We start from the raw sequence: 27,172 nt of genomic DNA, 5'->3' as shown, positions 1-27,172 counted from the left end.
TGAGTGTTACAGGGGACAATAGCGCTACAGACTTATAGGGGCTATAGCACGTAATAGTTCAAAGTGAGGGATATCATATGTAAAAAGGCTATGCGCTATAACCCCTATAAAGTACAGGGCTTTCAGCACCCTAGTGCGCTATAACCACCTGTAAGATCCAAGGCACCGTGTTAACTATGTATATAAGGTTACTGTACGCTATCACACTGTATCATACTGTATACATTTCAATACATCAATTAAATTGGCGGGTTGGCGGATTCGGCCTTATAGCCCACTCTAGGGACCGCCAACACCACCTAGGTACCTAGGTAGGTACCTACCTATGCATGTATCGACTTGGTCCCTGGCGCTTTCATTTAGATTGAAGTTTTCGATTCACAACAGCTGGTAAACAGTGTACTAACATCAACACTGCATTGGCTACCCGCCGCGTCCGTGGTTTCTCTCTTATTAGAATAAGTCCTTCTGACTCTCTGATGAACAAGAACCAAACGTTGATTATCTCTTTTCGGGGGTTAGATTCGGAAGATGTCTTCTGATGGTTTTTTGGGATGTCATCCACATCGTCGATCCAAGTCTGCATGCTAGCAGTGAAGTTTCGCCAAGGAGGGAATAGTTCATAAAGCCCGTTATACTCGCCCCGGGTTACCCGTCGAATCGTGTCGATTTTCTTCAGTCCTCCCCGTATCATGGTACGGGTTGGTGAGGCGAACAAGATCTGTGCTGGTCGATTTTTCTGGGATTGTTCATCGTTCGGTTTTGATCCAAAACATGAGTTGTCGGGAAATTTCACTCGGCCATCAACCATTAGATATTGTTTTATGTCAGTGTATTCATTTCTGTAAAATGCCACGTACTGATGGTGCTCGCCGTACAACATGCCGATCACAAGATTTAGAGCAGCTCTCTTTTCGGAGAGTATGCTTCCAGAGAAGTTGTGCTAGCAATTCCCTTTTCCACAATCCTGCAACACAAGTGTCTTCTTGGTATCTGACTTGGATAAAGTCTATAATACCCTGAATCGCTGCCAACCTATCGGAAATCAGTGTGAGTGAGGTAGAACTGTATTTATCAACAATTTTAGTCCAGTTAGTGTAAAGCAACAATGCCTCTGCTTCCAGGGTCATCGAAAGTCCTAATCTGGGAGGAAGTGGTTCAAATACTGATTCTGATAGCATATACTCTCGACAGTTCCAGGATAGTTCGTTTGATCCAAAAGAGAAGATGCGCATACCTAGGTAGGATGTTTTCTTGGAATGTCCAGCCTCTTTTGCCGAGTGGTTCGTTCTCTGGCAGGATTTTCCGGCTATTGAAGTTGAGAAGGATAGGGGTACTGTTGGATTCTGACGCAGGGATAGTGCAATGCTGCTTATTTTCTTTCGTACGCTCCTTGAAGATGCCTTCATGGGCGTTCGCTGATCCGGAGGCAGAAATGGTTAAAAATGCCTCCCCGAATACTGTCATCATCTGTTGTGACTCTTTCAACCAGTCTTCTCGTGCTTCCTCATCGACCCCCTGAATAATACAGAGGCAATCTACCCATAGATATCGAATCCCTAGCATTTTCGTAAAGCGGATTACATCTTGAATTGTCTGTGGTAACTGTTCAAAGGGTATCGACTTCATTAAAGATTCTTTATTAGTCGATGTCAACTTAAAGAACGGGGTCTTTCCCCAGCAGTAACTCAACGCCGCATATTTACCGCTCTGGCCATTCGGCTCTGTCAATTTAAGCTGCGCAAAGTCATCTCCACAGCCAACATCGACCACCCTAGTAGGGAGCTTGCTAGACTCATTAGCAGCACATCTGCCACCGTGAGACTCCAAACATTCGTCAAGCCACCTAGTTGCCACCTTTGCTGACTCGGTGGCCTCGACATTTTGGGCGGGCAAGCGATTATTCATGAATGAAGCTAGAAAGGAATCCGGGGATATGTCTAGGTATGCATTTAATATTAACTTGGATACCTATGTATGCTATGATGGCACATGAAGTTATAAAATCTCACCTTGGCCACAATGCACTACAATTATGCCTCGAGCGATCTGAGGCTTATCATCAGGCGGTCCAAAATGCCAGTACCCATCAGTGCCCCCAACCCAGTGACCTCCCCTCAGTCTCGAAGGCATTGCGATGACATCTAATTGCTGGAGGCGGTGACCAGAGAAACTTGGGGGGTTTCTGAAAATAAATAGTGACATCTCCACCTCGGAGGAATTTGTATATATTCGCAACTTGCCCCGATCATATCTGAGTGAGTGGCGGATAATCGAGCATACGTCGCAAGTTTCCTGCTCGCTGGTCGGTTTGAAAAGGAAGTCGAGGGCATTAGGAGCTATCAAATACCCGTCATCAACAATTTTTTCAAGTGTAAGTTCGCGACACTTCATGCAGCGTTTTGATTCGGACATCACGACAAATGGGCTTCAGGTTTCATAGGTAACAAAAGGAACAAATATTTTCGAGCTGTCTTCTTGTTATTCTTCCATTGATGTTAAGCCTGAACGGCGCTGTTATATAAGATATCTACTTACCTAGGTGCTTAGGTACCTAGGTATTATGACTCCGGATTTTTAAATCAACCCTCTCACCACTAGGAGGTAAGCATAGATGGTAGGCCCCAACCCCCAACAATTAACTATCATGGTCACCAGCAAAGAAAATACCACGTTTATTATAGCCCCCTGCTCCTGTATCACGATTGCATCGAAGCTACACCACAGCACACCTGCAGGTGTATCCAGTGTTGCAATTGGGGGCTATGTAAGCCCCCCAAAGGCAGAATCGCCTAACTAAAATTTCAGCCCATCAACAGTAAAACGATAGTCCTACGCGCCCTACGAACCAGTAATCACCTACGCTATAAATAGTGGTAAGCCTAGCAAATGATTAGGTAGTAACTAATCCATGGATATCACCCCACCCTAAAAATCTCAATACGATAATTCACATTATGCCCCTATTTAGGTAGTATTTTTCTGACAATATTAATATTTTATCTACTCGAACCCCTTTATTTTACACCCATAGAAACACCATTATCCGAAACAGGTACAGTTATTTTCGCGGGTGGAAGATGCCTCTTGGCTTCGTGCCTGCCCATCTGCTGCATAAGCGCATCCATAACAACTAGTGCAGACATGGCCTCCACGATCGGCACTGCTCTCGGTACCACGCAAGGGTCGTGCCTCCCCTTTGCCTCCAGAACGCCCTCGGACTCGCCGTCGTACGTGGCGGTGGTCTGCGCCTGGCTAATGGTAGCAGGTGGCTTGAATGCGACGCGAAAGTAGATCGGTGCGCCGTTTGAGATACCACCTTGGATGCCTCCCGAATTATTCGTCTTGGTTGTGAGCTTCGGCCTCGGCGTTCCGTTACGCCCCGCGCCGGTTTCCTGGCCGGTAGATGCGTCGGGCGCCTTAATGAAAGGGTCATTGTGGATCGAGCCAGGAACCTCGCAGCCACCGAAGCCGGAGCCGACCTCGAAGCCCTTGGTTGCAGGTATGCTGAGCATGGCGTGTCCGAGCTTCGCCTCTAGTTTGTCAAAGCACGGCTCTCCTAGGCCGCTGGGAACATTCTTGATAACACAGGTGACAGTTCCACCGATGCTGTCATTGCGCTCCTTGAAGGCGGCTATGTAGTCCGCCATCTTCTGAGACATTTCCTCGTTTGGACATCGTACAGGTAGGAACTTATCGACAGTTTCCCGATCGATCGATTCGATGAGCTCTAAGAACGCCGGGTTCTGGCTTTGCGTTGGGTACTCGACTGTGGGCGGAAACATGTGAACTGAACCGACGGAAGTGACGAAGGCGGTAATCTCAACACCAAAGGCAAGTTTGAGGTATTTCTCGGCGATGGCGCCTGCAGCTACCCTGCCTATGGTCTCGCGAGCCGAGCTCCTTCCACCACCGCTGCTCGCCTTAACACCGTATTTCTCGAGGTAAGTCCAATCTGCGTGACTAGGCCGCGGGAAAAGATCCATTGTCTTGTTCCCGTAGTCCTTAGGCCTTTGGTCTTCGTTGAGAACTACTAGGCCGATCGGTGTACCCAGAGTGACACCAAACTCAGTACCGGATTGTATGGCGACTCGGTCTTTCTCGTTTCGGGGTGTTGTGATGTTGCTTTGGCCCGGTCGGCGACGGTTCATTTGTGGTTGAATATCCGCTTCTGTGAGTTCCATGCCCGGCGGGCAACCGTCGATAATGCATCCTACCGATCGGCAATGGGACTCGCCATAGCTAAATTGTTTGTTAGACAGTATTAGAAAGTTCAATTGGCTTGCTTAGCTAACGTGGTGACCCTGAACGAGGACCCAAAAGTCGACATTTTGCGATAATCGAATAAAAGACGACAGATTAGATTCCACCAAACAGAAATTGTACGGTCGATTTTTCAATTGACCGATTCAAATCTTGGTAAATGCTTAAAAGGGTAGAAAGCTTTGTTTGATGAGTCAAAGAACGAAAGGAATTAATTTTCGAAGCGTCTTATGATAGTGGGGCATTTCTGTCGAACTCTCTCCGATTGAAGCCCCGCGATTTGACTTTTTCTTTATCGATAACATCCCTGCTCCCATCATATCCCTGGCTCTGTCCTTACCCGAGTATGTGGGTCTATAATTGTAGGGGTTTAAAGATTACCATGGTTATTCATGACTTCCCCTTCCCTAAGCTCTCATATGCGCGGCCACTAAGATCTCGTCTTTTCATAATACCGACCTGGTAATCACCCTTAGTCACCTAGAAACTTTACAACTTATTGTTGGAATTCAATGGAAAAAATTGGGATAATACGATACATAATATGACCTAAGTATGAGGTGAAGTATAAGGAAATATTATTAACAACCTCTCATGGCTCTCCCGCGACGTCTTCTCACAACCCTCTCCAGGCCATGTATGAAATTTAATATATCGAATGCACACCCAACAACACGTCGGTTCTTCAGTGCAGAGGTCGTCTCACACCCCTCGAACCGGGTTCAAGTGTATATCTCACGATCATCAGATCCGTACCTCAACCTGTCCATCGAGCATTTCCTGCTTCAGAAATCTTCCCCAGACTCTATTGTGCTCTTCTTGTACACGAACCGACCATGCGTCGTTATCGGCCGGAATCAAAACCCCTGGGTTGAGGTGAACCTGGGCTTGCTCAGCCAGCCCAATGGCATAATATCTGACAGTGCACATGGAAAAGACGACGAAGTCCTCCTAGTCCGGCGGCGTTCCGGCGGCGGCACCGTATTTCACGACCTTGGCAATGTGAACTATAGCGTCATCTGTCCACCGGCCTCCTTCGACCGGAACAAGCACGCTTCCATGATAGTGCGAGCATTATCCTCTCTTGCCATACCAGACACCTCATTCCGCGTTAACGAGCGACATGACATCGTGCTCGACGTTCCATCTTCCTCTCCCATTGTCACAGCACAGCAGTCGCCAACCCAGACCTTTAAGATATCCGGCTCCGCATACAAACTAACACGAGAGCGCTCTCTTCACCATGGGACATGTCTCCTATCATCGCCCAACTTACTCCTCGTTGGCCCATTGTTACACTCGCCTGCCGCGCCGTACATTAAGGCGCGCGGCGTCGAGAGCGTGCGCAGCGCTATCCGCAATATAGGAGTTACTGACCTGGAGTCTTTCGAGGAAGCCGTCGTTGCTGAATTTGGTGCTATGTACGGCGCTGTGGACTCTGAGGTCATTGATGCGTTTGAGGCGGAGAAAATCTTGAACGACGAGTCTATTATCGCGAAGGGTTATGCTGAGCTTAAGGTAGGCTTGATCCCCTATTTCCTTTTCTCTCTTTCTCATGTGAAACCCTCTTCCTTTTCCTTAAGATCTCTTTTCGCCCAATGACATACGATAGTGGGACAAAAGAAACATACCCGCATATTGAATATTAAACAATTTATAAGAAGCCCCTAACACATTTAACAGTCTCCTGAGTGGATATACGCGCAAACCCCCCAATTCACCTTCTCCACGCACCCCACCTCTGAAGACTCACGTCCACGCCCACCTCTCCCGGTCACCCTGCCACTATCCCTCCACGCCACCATGACAGTGCGCCATGGCCAAATCACCGACGTTTCCGGGACTGATCTACTTACACCCTTAACCTCTACATACCTCCATCAAATCACCGATTGGCGCGCTCGAATCAACGACGAAGTTACCGGGAACTGGCTGAACGGTTTATTCGGAGTAGTGCCACACTAATTGTCGTACTGATATTCGTAAGGTACCGATTAAAAGTACCTATTTGAAAGAAAGAAAATTTACTCATCTACTCGTGTATAAGAAATCGTAGAGGAATCTTGAAAATTAAAAACCAACAGCACCGGGCAGTGCTGTAACTCCTGTATACTAGTAGGTATATACATTATATAGATGCGCTTAGACCTATAGAAAATCGCCATATAGACAAAGTCATAGTACTCATAGTACGATACCCTTAACCTCCAACATCCAACTTAGAATAGGCATGGTATCATCGCATCATACACCCCCAACCTCAACCTCAAACTTCACTTCAAACTCATACTTCTACTCTGCAGTCCCAGCCCCCATAACACCCTGCCCAAACCACTGCGCCACAGTCTTAAACCTCTCCCTCTCAGGCCCCTTCTCCAGCGCATCCTTGAACAAATCATGTCTATCGGCCCTCTCATCCTGACTCCTCTTCATCGCGCGCACCGCCGCATTGTTGACGGCACAGACGGGACACTCGACCTCGGCGCCGTCCTCGCTCTGCTTTAGACACCTCTGGTGGAAGCTATGCTTGCAGAGGAAGTGCACGGCGGGAAGCTCGAGCAGCCCGCCGCAGCCGGGACAACGTTGGGCCTGGAACACGGCCGGCTTGACGCCGAGTTCCGCCATCTCGGCGCGCTTGGATTCGGTCTCTTTCCGGAACGAATTCGTCTGCCGCCTATTCGACGCGATCTCGCGGCGCTCGCGCGTTATCGTTTCTCGGAGGTACGGCTTGATCATGCCCATGGTCGCCACCGCGTTCGAGCCCAGCGTCTGGATGACCTGCAGCGGCGCCATGAGCCCGTCGCGGTCAATCTTATTTAGTACGTTCGCTAGCTCCTCCGGCCCCGCCTCCTCTAGAATTCGCGCGTCCGACGTGAAGTATGCGAGTGCTGCCGGATATAGTTGCGGCTCCTTTGGTCCATACTTGCGGAGCGCTTTGATAGCCCCGCGAGTGTCCTTGGCCGAGGTATAGGACCGGAAGATATCGGATAGAAGGCCGGACTGCTCCTTGACGAGGGTCGTGCCGTCGCGGAAATCCGATAGGTGGGATAGGAGAAGGACGTTCGAGTTCTCAATGGGTACTTCTCGCCCCTCGATGAGCTTCTTCGCTTTGAGCTCCCACTCTTCCCGTTGCATGCCCTTCCTTTCGCTAGCTTTATGGAGATACATTTCGAATAGGGTCGTATATATGTCCGCCCTATCCGACTCGTTAAGGGAGTCCTCCTTTAGGCAAGCCTCGAGGAAGACGATAAACTCGTCTGAGTGATCGATGAAAGACGAGAAGGCTGTTCGAGGAGGCGGCGGGGTATACTTCGGCTCAACATTTATTTCGGGTTCTATTACGGCGCCCGCATCGCTAATAGTTGCTTGCGATCCTTGACCGGTAGGTGTAGGTACTGCGGAGGTATTCATATATGGGAGAGGAAGTAGACTAGTTAGATTCTGCACAGCAGTTGTAGCACCTGCTACAAACCCACCACTCGATATGGTTTGTGTCTCTTCCAATGGCACTTTATGGACTTTAGGCTTGTATTTTCCCGTATAATAGTCGATAAATATCTTTGTGGTGTCACTAGGACAATTTTCTAGGAGCACTCTCGCGTACTTCATCAGACATGGGTATGCCTATCAAAAATTAGTTTTTTTTCCCCTTTTTCAAGTTGCACCAAGGACTAGATTGCGCACCGTTTCAGAATCCAAGTGCCATATAAAGTCGAGTGCTTCGGCATAATTCTTGGAATCTTCAATGAGAATATCCACCACAAGGTCGTTTTCACCATGCTTTGTGGCAAGATAGGCTGCTTGTTCAAAGTAGCCACCTTGCCTACACATGGTTATAGCAGTGTCCAAGTCGAATTTGAGATCCCCCTCGGACTTGATGAATTTTTCTAGTTTATCGACATCCTTTAACTTAGCATAACAGTTTAGTAATAGTGTCGTGTGGTCTGCCGTGGCTTTATGGCGCTCGTGCAGCTCTTCAAGATACTCGATCAAGTTATGTATTCTTTGCGTATCAAGGAATTTCCGGATCACTTGCGAGGGTTCTGTGTTATCAATTGCCTTAATGTACTGTGACATAGCGCTGTCATAGTCCCCTTTCTGATATAGATGATCGCCATATTTCCGGTATATGACATTCTGTTGTTGCAGGTCCATGCCAGACTTCTGCGCGAGGTTGATGGCAAGCGGGAATAGATTTCGTTGATATAATAACTCGAGTCTTTGTTGCAACGATTTCTCATGGTAGCGGTTGACCTAAATTTGGTGAGTATATCATGGTATAAGAAGATAGGTCTTGTTCTTACCTTTCCATCTTGTGTAAGAATGTACAGATCTCCCCATATCTGGAAGATCGCCTTGACTTCAGAGATGAGAGACTCAGAGTGTGCGACTATTTGAAGGGCCGGGTCCACCATCGTGAACCTAGCGGCATTGAATAGAGATTCGGTGTTTGTGCCCCCAAAACGACGTCTAATACTGTCGGAACCTCCACTACCAGAAGCCGGGGGCGGCGAAATAAGTGCAACGTAGTCCTGGAACGTTGATACTAAACTCGTAGCTCCGTCGTTAGCAAAGCATAGTCCCCTTCCCTCCAGTGTATAGTAATACACTGCATCTTCGCGAACCACGATGATATCTCCAGTCTTCTTGTTTGCTGTCATGCACCCAGCTGCACATCCGGCATCCTCGATTGTTCTCGGAGGCTGGCCTTGGCCTTTTCCTGATATAATCAACTTCAATAGTTTGGAAGTCGTCGCAACAAATAGTGTGGTGAGCCTTGGATCGGCTACGAATTCGACTCCTGTTATCGGCTCTTCGGATTCGTAGACTATTCGTTGTTTCGTGCCTCGGTCGTGTATCAGATCGCCTCGTATTACTGTGACTGCTCCGTTTGCGAATCCCACAGCAAGTTGTGATAGATCATCGAGAGCGGTGAAGGACGAGATCTATAATTTGAGTTAGCCAAGGTTCATATATCCTACTATATATTATAGATATACTTACGGGAAACTGCTTTCTGCCATTGTTTATGGTCAACGAACTTAAGCAGGTAGGCAATCCCGTCTTCTTAACAGGTTTGTCTAATGCCCAGACCTTCAGTACCGGCTCGTTGCTTAGGTCCTCCTAACCATAGTCAGATCGATTTATTATTCAAGAACTTATATTAATCATATGCGAAGATCCTACCGAAACGGTCACTAGAAGGCTCGTCCCCTCGACCTGGCGCATATGCGTTATGCGACCAGTGTCGTGTGCGTGAAAGCTCCGAACTATCTTCCAGCTTGGACCGATGATACGAACGTATCCATTATCGCTTCCAAGAAATAAACTATCGGAACCGGAACAAACGCTCGATATCTCGTTATTCTCGAAGAACGATCGTGTTTCGTCGTCACCGAGTTTGACTTGGCTAATTTCGAAGAAGTCGAATGCTTTCCACTATGAGATAGTATGTTAGAGAAGGTTAGATTTGGATTAGCAATCATATCTTACCAAAAGTAAAGCCATGGCCTATTCTTGAGTGCTAGCGACAATCAAACCGGTGACACCAAGCCTGATTTGTTCGTCATTCCGTAGAATATTGTAATTGTTATGCTAGTTGTCTAATAGCTTAGGACGTCACCGCGCCGCGATTTGGGAGCTAGGAACCTTATCGATAGATTACATAAGCCCAATGCGTACTAGTCATTAGGTAAGCATGTTAAATATTACGTATTCAGTCATAGGACCTCGAGCATCGAAGGTCGTACAATCACCGATAACCATTACGTAATGTAAAATTAGCTTATTAATATATTAATAATATTAGCTAGGGTACCGTACAAAGATCCGCAGCATCCAATTAACCATTAATTTATGGTTAATTTATGGTTTGAAAAGTTAAACGTTTGGAAAAAAAGAAACCGTCGACTGCGCGTTTTTTTATTTAATCGTTTAATTTCAGATTAGTGTTTACTTCCTTTCCAAACGTTTGGAGATTTTAAACGTTTAACATGAAGCCTTCGATGTACCTAGACGGGAAGTTGCAGGAGCTAGCGGATAGGTGTTTCACTTTAGGACCAACAAGCAAACGGATAGCTTTCTACGAGGCCTCCTACGTATGTAGGAGGCTATCTACGATTTCTACGATTGCAAGATTACCTACCTACCTACCTGCAAGAGCCGCAGTTGAGCCTCAAGTCACTGGCAAATCGGATAGGCTGGAGATCCTGGAGATCCTGGAGACGATCCTGGAGACGATCCTGGTATGTGTGGATAGACCTTTGAAGACTTCTTCAAAGACTTGGAGGTTTTGAAGATGAAGAAGAAGAAGAAGAAGGATTGGAGGTAGGTGGGTGGGATCAAGGTCTTATATAGACTTAAGGTAGGTGGATTAGATCAAAACAACAAGATCAAAGTACTGAATGGGTTACACACACCAGATCAGGGACTTCGAATAGTTCGAGCTATCGCCAAACATTTATTTGAAAGAAACGTTGAACTTCTTTCTAACGTTTGAAAATATATAACGTTTAAATGCGAGTAATCGTTTAACTTTATAAATATTTAGATAATTAAATGTTTATGAAACCAAACCATATATTAATGGTTTGAAAATGAATTATCCGTTAATTAAGATGGGCTAGTTTAGCCAAGTAGGTAGGTAGGTACTTATTAACTCATATTCATGATACTAGTACTAGCTATACTAAAGTTCACCTAGCACCCCCTAAGGGGTGCTGCGCTTTAATTAGCAAAAAGACCAGGTATTAGCAAAATACTTTCCATTACGAGAGATTCTCTCTTAATTGTAAGTACTTTATTAACATGGGAGTCTTGGCAAGTATTCTTATATGTAAATCGTATAGAAAGTTTTCTATAGGGGTACTATGCTAATTACTGGTATTTTTGCTAATTAAAGCGCAGCACCCCGAAGGGGTGCCAGGCGAACTTCAGTGTAGCCAGCACTAGTATTATCAATTACGTTTACTTGATTTCCATCTCCTAAAATCTTCGCCAAAACTACCTGTATGCATCCCAAACCCCCCCGCGCCCATTAGGGTACTTCCTATCTCGACCACTGGTATCATTGATGGCCTACCATGAGCACATTGAAAAGGTAAGGTGCAGTCCGCCAATCGTTTTACCAAATCGACGCATTCTTCGTGGGAAAGCAGGTCGTTGAACATGATGGAGCTACGGCATGCCCTCGAGTTAATCATCTCTAAGATGCCGTGGGGGCATCCATGAAACCTGGCTAACCAGTGTAGTCCAGTAGTGTTATCATTGTTTTCCTGTATTGCGTCCGTTTGGGTGAGCCGCAAGGCGCTGCCGCCTTGTTCATCGAGTTTCCATGCTTCCTTTCTTAGCAACTCGATAAGTAAACGGGGTTCCGCACGACATCGCTCAGCTATACTAGGTGGTAGCCCAAGAACATTTAATTTTGGCCCTCCTTTGCTATCAGACTTTGATTTAGATGTCGAGCTGACTTCAAATAACACTCCCCAATGTATAAAATACTCCTTGGATAGTTCAAATCGAAGGCTATCTTGACGTGAGATGTCAAAGATAATGGGCTTCTCTAACGGCAATGCTTGGGCATAGACTGATTGATGATTCTGCTCTGTTGACGATATGATATCGCTCTCCAAAACCACAAAATAATCCTTCATTAAGACTTCAACCCGACACCGCTCATCCGCTGCATGTTGATCAATCATGACAAGTAATGAAGATCCACTCGGGCCATTTTCATCTATTTTGGATGAAGTCGAGGATAAAGGAACCTTGGCCAAGATAAATTTTCGGTCGACCTGTGCTATGATCTGGGCATTCCTTAGGTCATCCTTAGATAACCTCCCCCCAATGTTATGAGAGTTCTGCGCAAGGTCCGACGGTTCGAAGTTGGACCCATGGCAGCAGTCGCCTGACGCCTTCGTTTCTAGGGCTAACGCCTTTGCTTCGTCGAATGCAACTGGGATTGGTGGTTCTTGCGTCGGAAATACAGGATTATCCCAGGATGACAAGAGATCACCTAGCCATTTGCTCCTCTCGTCTTTAGTAACCGGATTGGTGTTTGTACGTAGTTTCTTTCTCGATGGTAGACGTCCAACATGAGGCGTTTCATCCACATTCATCCGAGGCCGTATTACTAGACCAGTTCGGTCGTCGATCGAAAATATTTCTTTGGTCGTTGGGTTTGTCCACACAAATCCTGCATTTTCTTCAACAGTAGATCGTCCTTTCTCAAGGTCTTTTTCAAGAGTACTCCTCTGACAGACTTCAGACATATCCGTTTCGACATCAGAAAAAGGGAAACGTAGCAACGCACCATCTGGTGCAACTAAGGGAGCGTCTTCTATGTCGTCGCCATTCTCTACCATGGGAGTTTCGCTATGGCCATGTTCTCTAGCTTCTTGGCCTGAGAGGGTGTTCTTGTGTAAATGAGCATATTGCGGCTGTCCCGACTTGATACGCGTCCATGAATCGAATGGAGACTCGGGTCTTAAGTGAGAGGTACTAAGATCAATATTAAGTCGGGTACTAGCTAGATCTCCAACCGAGGAATAGGCTCGAGACGTTCGAATCCGGCCCATCCTAGAATCTACCCTTAGTGTAGAATCTCTAGATCCCGATCTGCTATGTCTATCCCGAAGATTTGAATGTTCAGATAGAACCATGCGGGGTTTAGAATATATTGGGCGAAAGTGGTGTGCTTTAAGAAATTCGTAGATTACCGCAGTTAGAATATCAACGATCGCCTTCAAATCTTGGTGGCGCTCGCTAAAAAAGCCTTCTATGTCACTGGTAGCAAGTCGGAGATCCTGCTCTTCAAAATTGATCCTGATATAGAACATAGGCCACCGATCGACCCCTTTCCTACCTCTAAGCTCTTGATTGGTGTATCGATCTGTTTTGAATCGGCGATCCTTAGCTCTCTTATTTTGTTCATCCTCATCGACACTGCCGCTATTTTCTTCTACGCCGAAGCTAGAATGGGCAAATAATCGATTAACCTCCTCATAAAGAACGTTTGAGCCGCGTTCATTAAAGACGGGCTGAATACCTATGCTGATAAACTGCACCTGTCGAGATATGATTGGAACTAGCGATATTGCCCCTACGATAGAAATTGAACCGGTCGATGCTTTAAGGGGAACCCATTGATCTCGTGAATGTTCATCACAAAGATGAGCTTGGAATAATACCCGCGAAACACGAGTAGTGAGGTCGATGATCTCATTCCCCTTGCCTTCGAGCACTGAGACGTCTTCGGGTATTCGAATTGAAAAATTACGCTGGTCTATGGGGCTTCGAAGCGATACGGATACCTGGCCTGACCAAGCAAGTAACAAGGCTGCAAGACCACGTTTAAGCCTTTCCCAATCCTTCGCATGGACGCCTCTTTCAGCGTCGATAGCCCTCTGTTTGACTCTCACCGGCATCGATCCAAAAAGGTCTCGAACGGTTGTTCGAGTCCCATGAGTGAAGCTTAGCAACCTTTGTTCCGGTAACGCAGGGATATGCCGTGCCAAGATTTCGGCGTTGTGGATTTTAATTGTGTTGTGAGAACGATAGCCATGATGATGCGATGTAATGGACAGCAACGATAAACTAGCTACGGATGCAATAAAGGTACCATGTCGGCCATGAATATCGTTACGAGCAGGAAATTTAGAGGTATAATGCAATTTGCCGAGACCACCAGAGGACCTAAATTCGCTAGGTGGAATTCCTAAGCCATTGTCCTCAACCGAGCAATTTCCTCGCGTATAATCGATAGAAATAGTAATTTTAGTAGCTTCAGAGTCGAGCGAGTTCTTGACCAAGCCGTGTACGACACTGTTAAGCGAGGTTATGGTGGTAGATGATTTGATTTGGGCAACGACATGTTCCGGCAAATGCTGGATAGACATTGCTGAGCAGGAGAATCTTCTTCGTTTCTCATCTTCATCGTTCGTCCAGTCGTCTCATAATTTCCATGCTGAGATGTGCTTTAGACTTTAGCTGTAGTCATGAAAGTTGGACAATTCTAGTTTAGGTAAAAGGCATAGACTATTAAGTTCAAGGTTGAAACATCGAAGTTAAAGGAGGACGAAAGTGGACATTCCCTACATCAAATCCTTGGATGGGGAGCTGATGACGTAATTTTAAATGTTCCAGGCTCAACTGAAAGTGGAGAATTCATCAGCCTCAGAAATTGGGGGCAAGCAGGGACCATTTTCGGATAGTTTCATTGGTCTGTGCTTTTTCGGTAACCAGATTTGGTCCAGGCCGCAGTTCCAGGTCCAAGTCCCAGTCCATCGCACTTCAATAACTTTCCATTACCGATGATGCTATTTCTCAGAGAAACAACTTCATCCCTACATAGTGTTTATTAACTAGGCAATTTGAGCACATTAGGCCGCATCGATTTATACCTCACTACTGAAGCCTAACCCATATTGATTATTTTCGAATACTATAGATTTCAGGTCTCAAGATTTTAATTGTAAAAGACAGGAAAACGAAGCGAAAAAAAACAAGGCCAATCCATCTCTACCCACAAACGGTAGCACTTGACTGGATCGTCATCGCATAACTGCCCAACTCCATCCAAGCACATACACTTGTGTATGCGGATTAACTCTCGACGCTTGTCAATTGGCACCTTGAGGCCTCGCGCCAATATATCGGATACGATCTTTTTAATCCGAAGCCCACCCAAGTCCCCGCATTTGCCCTTTAACATCGTCGTCGTTCGGTGAAACTTAACCTTGGAAACTCTTGATCCAACAATCATATTTTATAGTTTAACCGCCACCGCTTTACATCCACTCTATCGCCGTTTATATCCAAGCCCCAGATGGCTATGACTGAGACATCCCCACTTCCTCCCAGTACTGGTAAATACCTACCTCCCTCTCTCACTCTGTCTCGCTCTCTCGGAATCTGATAATCCAATTTTTATTTATCATCCGTACTTTAACTCCGTACTCCATATATCATACATCCCTTTCTCTACCTTGACATGAACCTTGTCCCCGTCTCTTCCACATTCTTAACTTCCATATCTAGGAGACGAGACCATTTCTCTAACACGTGCTACTACGATGGTAGATCGTCAAGAACGCACAGGTCGTAGACGTCCTTTCTCAACATGGGTCAAGAAACTCGCCAACTTCAAGAGTGGCGGCTCATCCTCCTCTGCTACAGCCGCTGAGAGCAGCCGACGTAATAGCCATTCCAAGCGCGACACCACTCCCAAAGCCACTAAGAAGCGATCCTCGAAGAACAATAACCCATATCCACAATCCGGTCGCATCGGCATCATTTTACAACCCACTCATCAGAGCGACCCGTCTTTCTCGACGTCCCACAGTGCCAGACTCTCGGATCCTTCGTTAGCCCGAAGAAGCCACTCTTCAACAGGAACATCCAATGACGAGACCGTACCTCCTACTGCCGGTGGCATATCAGCGGCACCCACCATGTCCACCGACTACGAAGCCGCCCACTCCCTTCATGCTCCTTCGCATATGGCATCATCCGTAGCGGGCACCAGTCGCACCGCATACGGGGGTCTCGACTCCCGAAAAGGAGGGGATAGCACTTTTTCCTCTCCCGCTCCCTCGGTGCGCTCCTTAACAACTACGCTCACAACAATACAATCACTAGGCCCTAACGGCGCCGTCAACGGCCCACCCCATGGCGGCCACTCCTCCAACCAAACCAACTCGAACTACCAGACCGTTCAATTCACACAACCCTTCCCCACGAGTTCTCCCGCTTCCGCGATCCCGCCGTACCTAGCACCAAACCCGGGGCCAGGCCATCCCACGACGTACAGTACGGCCACTGCCAACAACCTACTCACAGATAACGCATCCATTCTCACCCTCGCGTCATCAAGTAAGCGCCGCCGCCGCCGATCTATGGACACCGACGCCTCGGTGCGCGCACTTGCGCCATCATCACTCTGGGGCGGCAGCCGCGAGTCACTTCCTCTTAGTGTACTAAGTGCCAACATTGACGGCAGCGGTGGCCTTCACCAGTCCACTTCGCGCATCGCCGCCGGCGAGCGTACAAGTATATATTCCACCACACCGATGCCCGGCGAGCGGAACAGTCTGTATGCCCCTAACACCGGAAACACTGGGAAGCAGAACATCGCTGGCGACGCCGCCAGTGTACGTAGCGGGCTCCTGGGCCACGGACGCGCGGATAGCATTAGCGGCAGTGTGGCTGGCGTGAGTAGCCCTCTTGCTTCCCCACGTGAAGCTGCGGAGAAGGGAGCCGTGGCCGAAGAGAGGGATGAAGGAGCGGGAATGAGCGCAGGAATGAAGGACTAGAAATGAGCACTGAAGAAAGCGGATATGAAGGATCCGCGTAGTTACTAGGGAAGATAACTAGTCGCATCAGGGGGAGGGCAGATCGCGTTCAAGATGGGTCACTTGGGTCGTCATCATCGTGACCACCGCAAGATAGCATATTATCACGGTTCAAATCCGTTGACGCAGTGTTTGGCGAGTTTATCTATTTTGGGGGTTAGCAGGGTACGAATAATGGTTTCAACGCGACGATAAATCACATTGCACAACAACGGGCTACGGTAATGGGGAAGGTGTTTTTATTTTCCTGTTGACTTTCCATTCTAGGGTGGACCAACAACACACTCATCACTTGGCTCGACGGCCGTCATAGGAAGGATCAAGGCATGGGATTGGAGTGGCAAATTAGATACCCGTTTACTGAATTTACTACAAGATTGCGATTTTGGGTTACGCTGAGTTTGTGTCTGAATTTGATTGTGACTCGTCCTAGAAGGATCTCTATATCTAAGAGTGAAGTAAATTAAATGTAAAACTGGACCTCAACGAACGAATAGTAAAGTAAGTCCTATGAACAGGAGACACATGAGTATATACAAATCCTCCGAAATCTATACGGTTGAGCTAAGCTAGGTAGATACTCGAGTATGTTAGGTATATAAATAATCTACCAATTCCCGCCTACTTGCTATGTTCAGACAGGTCGTCGCTAGAGGGTTGGAAGACGGAAATTGATAGGAATCGAAAGAGATTAGAGTAAGGTGGATAGAAGGTAAGAGAGATAATGAGGAAGATCAGTAAGGCAGAGGATCGAGATCTAATCCGTCGACGTAGAACTTGAAAGAGTCGTTCCTGTGATGGTTATTAGATGTTTTCCAACGTATTGGGTCCTCGGAGGGGAGGAGAAACATGAGGAGAAACCTGGGGAAGAACGTGCGGAAGAACGTGCGGATAAACCGAGAAAATACCCATACCTCGAATAACTCCCCGCGGCATCCAAATCGAGTCTTCCGCGAATGCAATCATCGAAATCGACGTCCGCGTAAATAATGCCCTTCTCGTCTTCCCACTGCGGTCCAGCAATAACGTCGCCAAATGGAGAAATGATGCTTGACCCACCGCGCGAGAGGAAGGTTCTAGTGCCACTGGTGGTCTTTACTGGTGCAATCTCTGCCTTTTCAACCGCGGCAGAGGAGGAAACCGGTTTTTCTCCGTCGGGAAGAACGATCTCATTTCCGTCCTCGTCGATCACGGAACCCCTCCTGCCCGTAGAGATACCGTTTGTTGCCGTTCCATGTGCGGAAGAATCAATAGCGGGGCCATCAGGTACGCACATATTTGAGCTGACGACGAAACAGCGGCCCTCGAGGGCAACGGTGCGCATCACTACGCCACTCTAGATTAGTGTCTGTCTATATATGTCTCTACTTACTAAACAAGGATGAAATATTTACTTACGTCCCAGCCATGCATCTCGATTGTCAGCTGTAGGCGCAAGATACAGGTTCACGTTTTGCGCGTAGAGACTCTGTCGCAGGAGCGGCATATAATTCTCCCAGCAGATCGCAGCTGCGAGGTTGATACGGACGCCGCGGATCGTAGTGCTTACTGCTTTGAGAGTCGTCGGCGAACCTGCCGCCCAGATAAGTCGTTCCGAGCCTGTCTATATTTCGTTAGCTTGTAGTCGTTATTCCGCATTTCAATATTAGGAAACAATTGTGAGCCCAAGTCGATCTCTATATTTCATAGGACACGCAATTCACATTCCTTCCACCTCGGGCCTAATCCTATTCACCCTGTGCGGTCTCTCGTAGTATTCTATTTTCCAAATCTCGTAGCTCTTTTCTTGCCTTCGAGAATTCCGTGCGCTTTCCCATGGCATTGTATAGTACTTTCAAATTTCGCAGAGAAATTATCTCATCTTTCGGCGGTATCTTATGCTGTCTCGCTATGTCGACAGCCATCAAAAACCCACTTTCAGCTTCATCAAAATTTCCTAAGCGCAAGGAAATGCTTCCGCCCATAGTTGCAAGAGAGCAAGCATCTTCTGCGCTTATTGGAAACTTGACACTCATCCCCTCGGTATCTAAGATGGTTTGGATTGTACCATGTGCCTCGATGAGCCGGTGCCTCGGAGTTGTCTCGTCAAGATTCGCGATCATTAGGCGTACTTGGACAAGAAATGAACGCAACATAGAACTAGGCCAATCTGGATGGGATGCTAGCCAGTTCTGATATTGCTTCATCACCTCTACCATGCCTTCCAATGAATTTGGCGCATACCGCCAAGCCCTTCGAGCAAGTTCAACAACATCGTCGTCTGGGCCGAGATAAGTTACTAGCTCCTGGAACAGGACACGTAAAATATCCTCGACTATCTCGTCGAATCCCTCCTTGAGAGTGACCGCGTCTTTCCATACTAGAGTCAACGGGTGTTTTATGCCAAGAACTAGAGAAGAGAGCTCCCCAACATGCATTCGAAACATCCGAAGCAGGAGAGGATGTCCAGGCCAGGTAAATCGCAAAAGATAGAGTAGCATGATGATAAACTCAGGTATCTCGTCCTTCATGGCATCTTTCAATCTATCCAGAGACGAATCTAGAACCTGAAACATTTCTGTGGGAGAAGATGTGCGTTCCATAGATAAGTGTAGGGATGCGAGTTCATCCCAAGCTCCGATCATGCTTGCTCTTGAATTACTAAGGACTGATGGGGCGGAATTTCGAGTAGCGTAGCCTTCAGGTGTCAAAACCCAACGAGATTGAGGACCAGTGGCGCATGCTCCCATATAGTCCCGCAAGACAGTCATGATTTCCTCCAATTTCCGAACATCCGGTGGCGAAGAAAGAGCAGTAGGTATTGGTGATGGTGTCCGGCAAACAACTATCCCAGATGACCGTTTCTCGTAAACGCCCTCTAGCTTAGACAATATGCTTGGTTTGCCTTCTACATAACGTCGTATTTTCTCAAAATCCACCTGTCGACCTCTGATGAAGAATTTGGATGCCTTCCCAGCGGAGTCTCTCTCGGCTTTTTGGCGGAGTAGTTCTACTACTTCGTGCTCCTTAAGTTTTTTATCAAAGCCCCAAGCTTTTATTCTCTTCTTGTACATTCCTATCCTACACGTTGTGAGATAGATTCTTGTACAGTATACCTAGTCATGGATATTTAAACAACTTACGTGGCATAGAATTTGTAGTCCCTAGCCATAGTTTGTTCGACTTGTTTGAGAGTCTTGTTCTGCTCTAGATAGAGATTCTTGATGGTATCTTTATGTGTCTCCCATTCTGATGGGATTGCGTAGGGCTTTGGCCGGTGTTGAAGTTGTAGATCAGAAAGTGGCACGACCGGCTGCGGTTGTGAATACATCTTAATGAGCATGGGACCCGCGGTGTCCCAAGTGAAGTCATCGGAAGTAGTGCAGCCAGACCTTTAATGAAGGGTTTCTACACAGCTCAATATATGTGTAAGGCTATGGAAATAGTCGCATTTAGTTTCTTCATCTGGGGGTTATTGTCCAAATGGTCTGATGCAGCTGCAAATGCGATTGGTCGAACAAGCAAGGATATTTGCTGATTGGCCATTTTTTGGTTGGGAAGGATTGCGTAGACACCATTACATCAAGCCCCTTGATAAGTGATCGTGATTCTCAGGTACTAGGTAGGTAAGGAAATTCAAACTTACTGGTTGGACCTTTCTTCTCTTCCCAATGACTCCCAGCTTTGGGCAAACGTAGACAGCAGAGCAATACAAACTACCGCCAGCCTTCTCTACGAGCCCGACGACGATAAAAACCCCTGTGTCCCTCGCGATTCGTTCAAGCTCCTCCCTGGTCCCATCACCCCTGCTCACCGATGATCGTCCATCCCTAACCTCAGTCGCGTCAGCCCCCAACTCTCGCTTTACCCATGCCTCACCAGCTCCAGCTCCATCTCCAACCGTATCTCCTAAATCGATGGCACCCTTAAAATAGCGCAAAAAGTCGTTCCGACCCTCGTCAGTTCGAAAGCCAATTTTGCACCCGAAATCTAACCCGCGGGGGTAACCGCCGAGATAAGCTTCTGGAAGCAACAAAATGTCAGCCTTGTTAGCAGCTGCACGAGTAGCTACCTCTTGTAGCTGCAGAAGGGTTTCCTTGGTTGTCGCCAGCGTCCCTGGAGATGCTGTGGCGAGCCGGATCTTCGGAAGTGACATTTTAAATCGCGCAAAAGTTTCCTCAAATATTGATCCCTTTTGAATACGGTGCTGCGATAAGTGAAGCCAAGAATAAATAATAGTGCAGAAATATCATAAAAAGGTATGACGAGGAGAGTTAATGTAAACTGTAAATATCCGCACTGATCCCCCCTCATTCAGCTACAGGCTACAGCACGCAATTTGGAACGCACCTACCCCTCTCTGTCCCGTGATCTGGGGTACATTACCTTAAAGTTTAGCGTAGTTGCTTAGGTACCATACATACCTAGGTACATATCTACAAAATACATAGGCAAGCAGGTACATAGGTACCACCTAGGTCCTAGGTACAGTACCAACTGTTCCGAACAACCACTAAAACTATCGTCAAGTAGGTCGTCATGCCTATATTTTCTTTACCACCTTCCCAGTGAGCATTGTTTTATGTATTTTTTACTGTACGGGCACAATCAGTATCAGAAATTTCCGCCTACCATTTTCTATTTAACATCACAGCAGTTCGATGATTTTATCTTTCTTCCTTACAACAACCATTTACCCTCGTCCTTCAATTCCCAAAATTTCCAAAACTACCATACTTCCTTTTACACCATCATTATTAAATCTACATCAATCCTTTACGATCACATTCCTCACCCTTATTTTTTTTTCTCCATGGCAACCCTTATTCAATGACTTGATCCAGTGCACATCGTCACATCTCCTTTACTACATCAAGTTATTAAACTCCTATATCTTACCACAACATTCTCATTCGACAACCTTCATTACATCAACCACATCGTACCAACCTTCCCCAATCCAGATAATCACGTTTATTTTATCGAGTTGTGTTCACTTACATTAACTTGACTACGATAACTTGATTCGTTATTTGGATTATTTCACACCACACATTCACGTCAACTTCTAGTCCACCATACCAGGTTTTCTGAGGTAAGTAGTTTTATCTACACCGTTTTCATTATAGTAACTCCATTATTTACAATATGTCAGTGCACAAGAAACGCCGCATCAATCCTATCACCTCAGCTTGTTGAAGTGAAATTACCTACATAAAACTCATCAAGGTATTTTTATCCACATGGTCACTTTCACAGGTACACCATTACTCACGATACTTCAGATATTAAGATTCTTCCCATCGCCCTATCGTCCACCATCATGTCCGACAACGAGTCGCTGACTAGTACCAGGTAATTTCTATCCCCATTGTCATTACAATAGCCTGACTTATATTAATCTCGTGCACAGCAACACCCTTGAGGGCTTCGTCCCCAGCAGCCCTGTGAGTGGTTTGGAGATGCCTCTTTCGTCGGCATATCACACGCCCATACCCATGAAGTCCAAGGCCAGTACCACATATGGCATCCTACCACCCGAGCTCTGGATTATAATCCGGGATATTCTAGAGGTGAACGATGATCGTGCCACTCTAGCTGCCCTAGTACGATGCAACGCCGGATTTCAGAGACTCCTGCAAGCGCATCTGTACAAGCGCTTTATCACGAACAGTTACCAAACCAGACGCCCCCGATCGCTCGCCGGTTTTATCCAGACGGTGTCGAAGTTACCTCACCTTGCCTCTCTTGTCAAAGTCGTCGCGATCAGCACCATGCTCGCCAATGACGACCCCTTCCTGATCAATGGTGTAGGAGGATTTCCGCGGTTCCTTGCGGATATGAACCCCCAGCTTGCATTACATGTGCTGAGTGCAATCAGCGGATATCAACCCTTTCAAGGCAGATTTCAGACTACCCTAACGGATTTACTGCCTACGCTCTTACCCAACCTTGAGTATCTTTATACGCACTCAACAATCGCGAACGGAACTCTTATGAACAACTCGCCTGACATACATTACATGGTCCCTTGGTCGCTGAGTTATGCAAGACTTTGGGGAATGCAGGACTCCAACCGCATGACTTCCCTTACCAGTCTCATCGTCACCCATGATAAGCCAACCTTCCTCTTCACGCCCTTTCTCATCATCGCACAGTGGGCTAAGGTGGCTCCTAACTTGCAATCATTTGGCGTACAGACCAATGCCATGAGTTACGGACAAGCAAATCCTTTCATCTTGAAGCAGATTCAACGGCTACCGAACGACGCCCCGCTAGCCGCCGCTCTCGACAGAATTCAGGAATTCCAATTCCAGTGCGACGAGCATGAAGAAGCCTTAGAATGCTTCCACTTTATGTGGCGTTGCAGCAACCTTAAGCGTGTCAGCCTAGAGATGACGAAGTCGTATCATCTTAATGAGGAATCCATTAGAGGTCGCTGTTTCACTGTCAGCAACACTCTCTGGCATCGTGGCCCAAGTGTTCTAGAGCCTGCCCTGAGCCCAGCCGAATTACCTGTGCCCCTAAACAACACTATTCCCTGCTCGGGACTCTTCACCGTTCGATTACGCCGCAGTTTACACTTTCTCTCCGTCAACCAGAACATGTTGATGTTCGCCGCCATGATGCGCCATAACCACCATCGTTACGACCGCCGTATCGCATCCATGGTGGTAAACTTCATACCAATAACCGTCAAGATCCTATTCGTGACTGAAATCGATCTGAGAGGTATGCCGGCGATCTAGGAGCTCGCCTCACACGTCTCCAACGGCTGGTTCCCCTGTCTTGAATTGGTTCGGATCTCAGGCGGAGGTAACGACCCAACACGGGTCCCGACCCACGAACAGTGGCGAGAGCTTGAACGAGCTTTCCCGCAGTCTGAAGTGAGGGTCGAAATATACGAACATAGTATGCCCATGTAGCGGTGGCATACCAACCCCATTCGAGTGTTACTGGTGTCAACGCCATTTTCTAGAAACGTTCGTTGGGGATCACCAATTCAGCAGACAGCATTGGGCTATATTTAGTCAACACGTTGCTATATCTTTACTAGTACTAGATTACGTCGGAATTGTTACATACATAGTATCAACTTACCTAGGAATAGCCTATATGGGGCTGACCTGATAGTATGAGGCAAGGTGAAAATAGAGGGCCTATATCGATAGATAACTAGAAAGCTTGCTTTCAAGAATTTAGTTGATTTTCATTTGTATGAATTGATTTATAGTGGTATGAACGTAGGCATATGTGGGTATTATATCCAGGTGACGTGACAATTCGAAATATCAAGCAACAACCAACTAACTCTGAATACCTAGGTAGCAATGATATAAAGTCGATCTACCTAGGCCCTAAGTTGTGGCATCATCTGTCCCTTGCTTAGGAGATATCTATCATGTCTATCATATAGTACAATTGTATATACCATACCTGGGTAGGTACCTAGTACCTAAGCAGGTATGTATTAATCAATTACTTACCTCACTTTGAACAAAAGTCACAAGATATCGTATCAATAAGGCCAGTTAAAGACACTTATAGCATATGTAGGTAGATGAATGAAACTCTATTAATTAGTTTCTTTGATGAAAGTAAGAAGACCAACTCCACTGCCTGATGCCTTGATGCCATCTACTTGGCGGTGGGTATCTCTGAACAGGTATTAGTGGTCCTGTGAGGACCGTCAATCATTTATACATCGTAAAAGAACCACATGCAATCTCAAAGTCGTCGCATCGTCAAGTGAAGAGAAGAATCCTTGTCATCGTGAACCATCCATGCACGAACTGACCAATAGCATTATGTGACTTGATCCCCCTTAACATTAAATGCACTGCTCCCTGCGGACCGAGACTCCGCCCAGCCTAGTCAAAGACTCATCAAGCCGCCTACAGCATGAGAGCAGCCAAACCAGCGGCAGCAATGAAGCCAGCTGGTGCTGCGGTGCGCTGAGCAGCAGGGTTTGATGTGGACGAATGAGACTCGCTGCTTGAACCGGTATGTGATTCACTGCTACCACTCTCCGAAGTCTTGCTGCTTGCGGCTTCCGTGCTACTAGTCACCAATGTTGAACCGTTCGTTGTGATCGTAGATTCAATCACGCTTGCTGTGCCAGATCCAGACTCGGATCCAGAAGCAGCCGTGCCTGATGCCGAAGCTTCACCTGAGAAGATGGTACTAGTGACAGTGGACTCGATGGCGCTACCACTAGCGGTGAACGAAGTCTCGAAGGTTGCAGTCGAGATAGGAATAGATCCAGTGGCACCATCTAAGGATCAATCATTAGAATAGGTACATTGTGAAATATGAGACATCGCCATGTCGAGCAATGGCAAAAAAAAATTGAAGAACTTACTACTGTTCGATTCTTGAGTACCCTTTGACCGTGTTAGCGACTATACGACTACGAGCCAGGAGTTAAGAAGTCTTACAACTACAGGGTTGTTGGTTGGAGAAGCGGTTGCCAAAACAGTGGTGGAAGCAGTCGGGTTTGTTCCTGTCTAGATGTCGTGTTAGATGCTACTTATTACCGCTGATGCAGGAAAGTCGTAGTAGCTTACAGCAGTAGGAATACCAGATACGTCAACACCGACACCTAACAATTGATTAATATCAAACTGTAACTGAGAGACCAAACCAACAATTTTGTGACGAGGCACTTACTAGCGCAGTATTGGCTACCGTATTGGATGACCTGCTGAGCGAGGGATTGGTCTTGGCACGACTCCGTAGCGCAGTCTCTAACTCCGTATATGAAGTTCTGCTTGGTGCAGAGGCACGATGGTGCGACGTCGGTGCAACCGAGTTCAGAAGCCTGGTTCAACATGTTGTTGATACAGGTTTTCTACTAGAGAGTTAGCATCATTCGTGGATAGCTAGGTGAGTAAAAAATATTTTACTTACACCGCAGTCAGGAAAACCCGAAGGATAGGTGATTTCCTGGGCTGCAGCCATAGCCGCGCCAATACTGACCAAGATCGCAGAGGTCTTCATCTTGGGCGATTCCAAACGTGGGACGTTGAAAGACTGAGACTGATTGGTTTCCTGCCAAGAATGGTAAGAATTACTGATATCAAAGAAGATCGTAAAATGGATGCTCAAAAAGCGTGCAAAATTTCGAAGGTGCGTGGGGTGGGGCGTGTTTACAGTTGTAATGATTATGGAAGATTATTGTGTTCCTGGGTTTTTGATGTGGGAAAATGTTGTGGGCGTTGAAGAGAGGAATTATTTTGGGAGGAAGAGGGAATAAGGAATTAGAATAAGGGAGGGGCAGGTTTTTGATTATCGGTGGACAGAAACACAATGAGGTAGGTACTCATGTAATAAGAAGTAGGTGCGATGCTCATCTAACCTGAGAGGAAAGCGTACCTGAATGACCGCGTCAAGAAGTAATTTCTTTCGGTTGTGTAAGTGCTTGTGTAATGTAGGACACGAAACGAAGATGCAGAGAGGAAAGAAGCTCAGCGCGAAGGAGTAGCCGACTCGGTACCTACGTATTTATACGAGAGAGAGGTATCAAACTAATGAGATGTACGAAGATGAGATGAAACGGTGTGAGAATATGGTATATACGACTAGATATGGAAGTATGTGACGTGTAGTGGGAAAGGACATGAATGGTAAAAACTTCAAATACTACTAAGTAGTTGAGATGGATGGGTATCCCCATGTTGGGTGTGTACCTACCTCTTACTTCCTAGCTATTGAAATAGGATGAACTTCAATGTTGTGACGACGGCCAGGCTAGGTATCGTCTCCCGATGGGTTGGAGTTGAAGTTGGCGTTGGAGGCGCAAGTGAGGGAAAGGAGTTCCAAATGATTAGCTGTCTCGAAGTTTGTTACCTGCAGTTGAAGGGCCCGTGGAAGAAGGAAAAATTAATGAGACGAAAGTTGGCTTCCAGAGTGATTAAATACACCTACGTAGGTATGTACTAAATCCAACTTGTACTTGCCTTCCTATCCGAAGTAGGTTCCTACATTATGTAATGTGATTGTTAGGTATAGTTTCGTCATGTAACGCCTAATATCATTGTGCGACTTAGCAATTACCTACATGGAGATGGCACTTGCCATGTGTACGTCGGTGTAGGTTGAATTGTACCCTTGTACATGTTCTATACACGCAATAAGCACTCGATATCTTGATTATTGATCTATTGTATATGCACCATCTGCACCATCTGCACTATTCAAGCTAGGTATGTTTAAGGTTGTAATGCTCTAGATCATATATCAGCTCCCCAACCTCCCCGTCGATCCCCGAAATTTCGGTAGTCGATACCCTAGCAGCCCAGCAGCAATTAAAACTTAAGCATACATAAAGTGCATAGTAGGTACCTTAGTGTCGGGTTATCCTTAATTCAGATCGTCCGTAAGGTGATTAGCATACTTGGCGCGGGACTTGACAGCTTAGATCGACTTACATCATCGAGTAGGGCATCAACTAGCACTAGTACCATGTATTCAGCTGCCCTGGTCACAAGAAAATCGCCAAACTACCAGTTAGGAAGCAGGGCTACACGAGGCAAGGCAATTTACGGGCTGTATCCTAGTGGTGATGACAGCTAGTCATT

At 46.6% G+C, this 27,172-nt stretch overlaps 9 protein-coding genes across 9 annotated transcripts; 3 read left to right on the top strand and 6 right to left on the bottom strand.

Moving 5' to 3' along the window:
- Positions 1–239: 239 nt before the first annotated feature.
- GGS22DRAFT_182566 (HET-domain-containing protein) lies at positions 240–2,415 on the bottom strand (the record flags this gene model as incomplete). Its single annotated transcript, XM_047963984.1, has 5 exons — positions 240–299; positions 566–795; positions 893–1,143; positions 1,238–1,916; positions 2,013–2,415. The coding sequence occupies 5 exons, from the start codon at positions 2,413–2,415 to the stop codon at positions 240–242; spliced, it is 1,623 nt and encodes a 540-aa protein (XP_047813957.1).
- A 457-nt stretch (positions 2,416–2,872) lies between these two features.
- GGS22DRAFT_175925 (chorismate synthase) lies at positions 2,873–4,548 on the bottom strand. The gene is made up of 2 exons (XM_047963334.1): positions 4,296–4,548; positions 2,873–4,242 (listed from the first exon to the last, which is right to left on the bottom strand). The coding sequence occupies exons 1-2, from the start codon at positions 4,328–4,330 to the stop codon at positions 3,018–3,020; spliced, it is 1,260 nt and encodes a 419-aa protein (XP_047813956.1). The 5' UTR covers positions 4,331–4,548; the 3' UTR covers positions 2,873–3,017.
- A 91-nt stretch (positions 4,549–4,639) lies between these two features.
- GGS22DRAFT_100012 (uncharacterized protein) lies at positions 4,640–6,392 on the top strand. Its single transcript, XM_047957649.1, has 2 exons — positions 4,640–5,781; positions 5,947–6,392. Exons 1-2 carry the CDS (start codon positions 4,858–4,860, stop codon positions 6,226–6,228), a joined length of 1,206 nt encoding a protein of 401 aa, XP_047813955.1. The 5' UTR covers positions 4,640–4,857; the 3' UTR covers positions 6,229–6,392.
- Positions 6,392–9,858, bottom strand: GGS22DRAFT_100008 (vacuolar protein sorting-associated protein 11). Its single transcript, XM_047957648.1, has 6 exons — positions 9,757–9,858; positions 9,451–9,702; positions 9,268–9,387; positions 8,568–9,209; positions 7,948–8,517; positions 6,392–7,887 (listed from the first exon to the last, which is right to left on the bottom strand). Exons 1-6 carry the CDS (start codon positions 9,769–9,771, stop codon positions 6,556–6,558), a joined length of 2,931 nt encoding a protein of 976 aa, XP_047813954.1. The 5' UTR covers positions 9,772–9,858; the 3' UTR covers positions 6,392–6,555.
- Positions 9,859–11,028: 1,170 nt separating this feature from the next.
- On the bottom strand, positions 11,029–14,510 carry GGS22DRAFT_198319 (uncharacterized protein). The gene has a single exon (XM_047966119.1). The coding sequence runs from the start codon at positions 14,157–14,159 to the stop codon at positions 11,220–11,222; it is 2,940 nt and encodes a 979-aa protein (XP_047813953.1). The 5' UTR covers positions 14,160–14,510; the 3' UTR covers positions 11,029–11,219.
- A 61-nt stretch (positions 14,511–14,571) lies between these two features.
- Positions 14,572–17,006, top strand: GGS22DRAFT_175919 (uncharacterized protein). Its single transcript, XM_047963333.1, has 2 exons — positions 14,572–15,128; positions 15,343–17,006. Exons 1-2 carry the CDS (start codon positions 15,089–15,091, stop codon positions 16,572–16,574), a joined length of 1,272 nt encoding a protein of 423 aa, XP_047813952.1. The 5' UTR covers positions 14,572–15,088; the 3' UTR covers positions 16,575–17,006.
- On the bottom strand, positions 16,994–20,982 carry GGS22DRAFT_99984 (carbon-nitrogen hydrolase). The gene is made up of 5 exons (XM_047968647.1): positions 20,239–20,982; positions 19,985–20,026; positions 18,012–18,216; positions 17,528–17,939; positions 16,994–17,405 (listed from the first exon to the last, which is right to left on the bottom strand). The coding sequence occupies exons 1-5, from the start codon at positions 20,746–20,748 to the stop codon at positions 17,348–17,350; spliced, it is 1,227 nt and encodes a 408-aa protein (XP_047813951.1). The 5' UTR covers positions 20,749–20,982; the 3' UTR covers positions 16,994–17,347.
- Positions 20,983–21,915: 933 nt separating this feature from the next.
- On the top strand, positions 21,916–23,341 carry GGS22DRAFT_193590 (uncharacterized protein; the record flags this gene model as incomplete). The annotated part of the gene is made up of 2 exons (XM_047965404.1): positions 21,916–21,947; positions 22,006–23,341. 2 exons carry the CDS (start codon positions 21,916–21,918, stop codon positions 23,339–23,341), a joined length of 1,368 nt encoding a protein of 455 aa, XP_047813950.1.
- Positions 23,342–24,170: 829 nt separating this feature from the next.
- On the bottom strand, positions 24,171–26,084 carry GGS22DRAFT_175910 (uncharacterized protein). Its single transcript, XM_047963332.1, has 7 exons — positions 25,746–26,084; positions 25,503–25,643; positions 25,263–25,443; positions 25,160–25,194; positions 25,031–25,099; positions 24,955–24,976; positions 24,171–24,867 (listed from the first exon to the last, which is right to left on the bottom strand). The coding sequence occupies exons 2-7, from the start codon at positions 25,590–25,592 to the stop codon at positions 24,488–24,490; spliced, it is 777 nt and encodes a 258-aa protein (XP_047813949.1). The 5' UTR covers positions 25,593–25,643; positions 25,746–26,084; the 3' UTR covers positions 24,171–24,487.
- Between the last annotated feature and the right edge of the window lie 1,088 nt (positions 26,085–27,172).

This window comes from Annulohypoxylon maeteangense, assembly GCF_022496945.1.
Source record: "Annulohypoxylon maeteangense strain CBS 123835 unplaced genomic scaffold GGS22scaffold_31, whole genome shotgun sequence".
NCBI classification, from domain to species: domain Eukaryota; kingdom Fungi; phylum Ascomycota; class Sordariomycetes; order Xylariales; family Hypoxylaceae; genus Annulohypoxylon; species Annulohypoxylon maeteangense.
The sequence above is the reverse complement of the archived record's forward strand: the minus strand, read 5'-3'. Positions and strand labels throughout refer to the sequence as shown.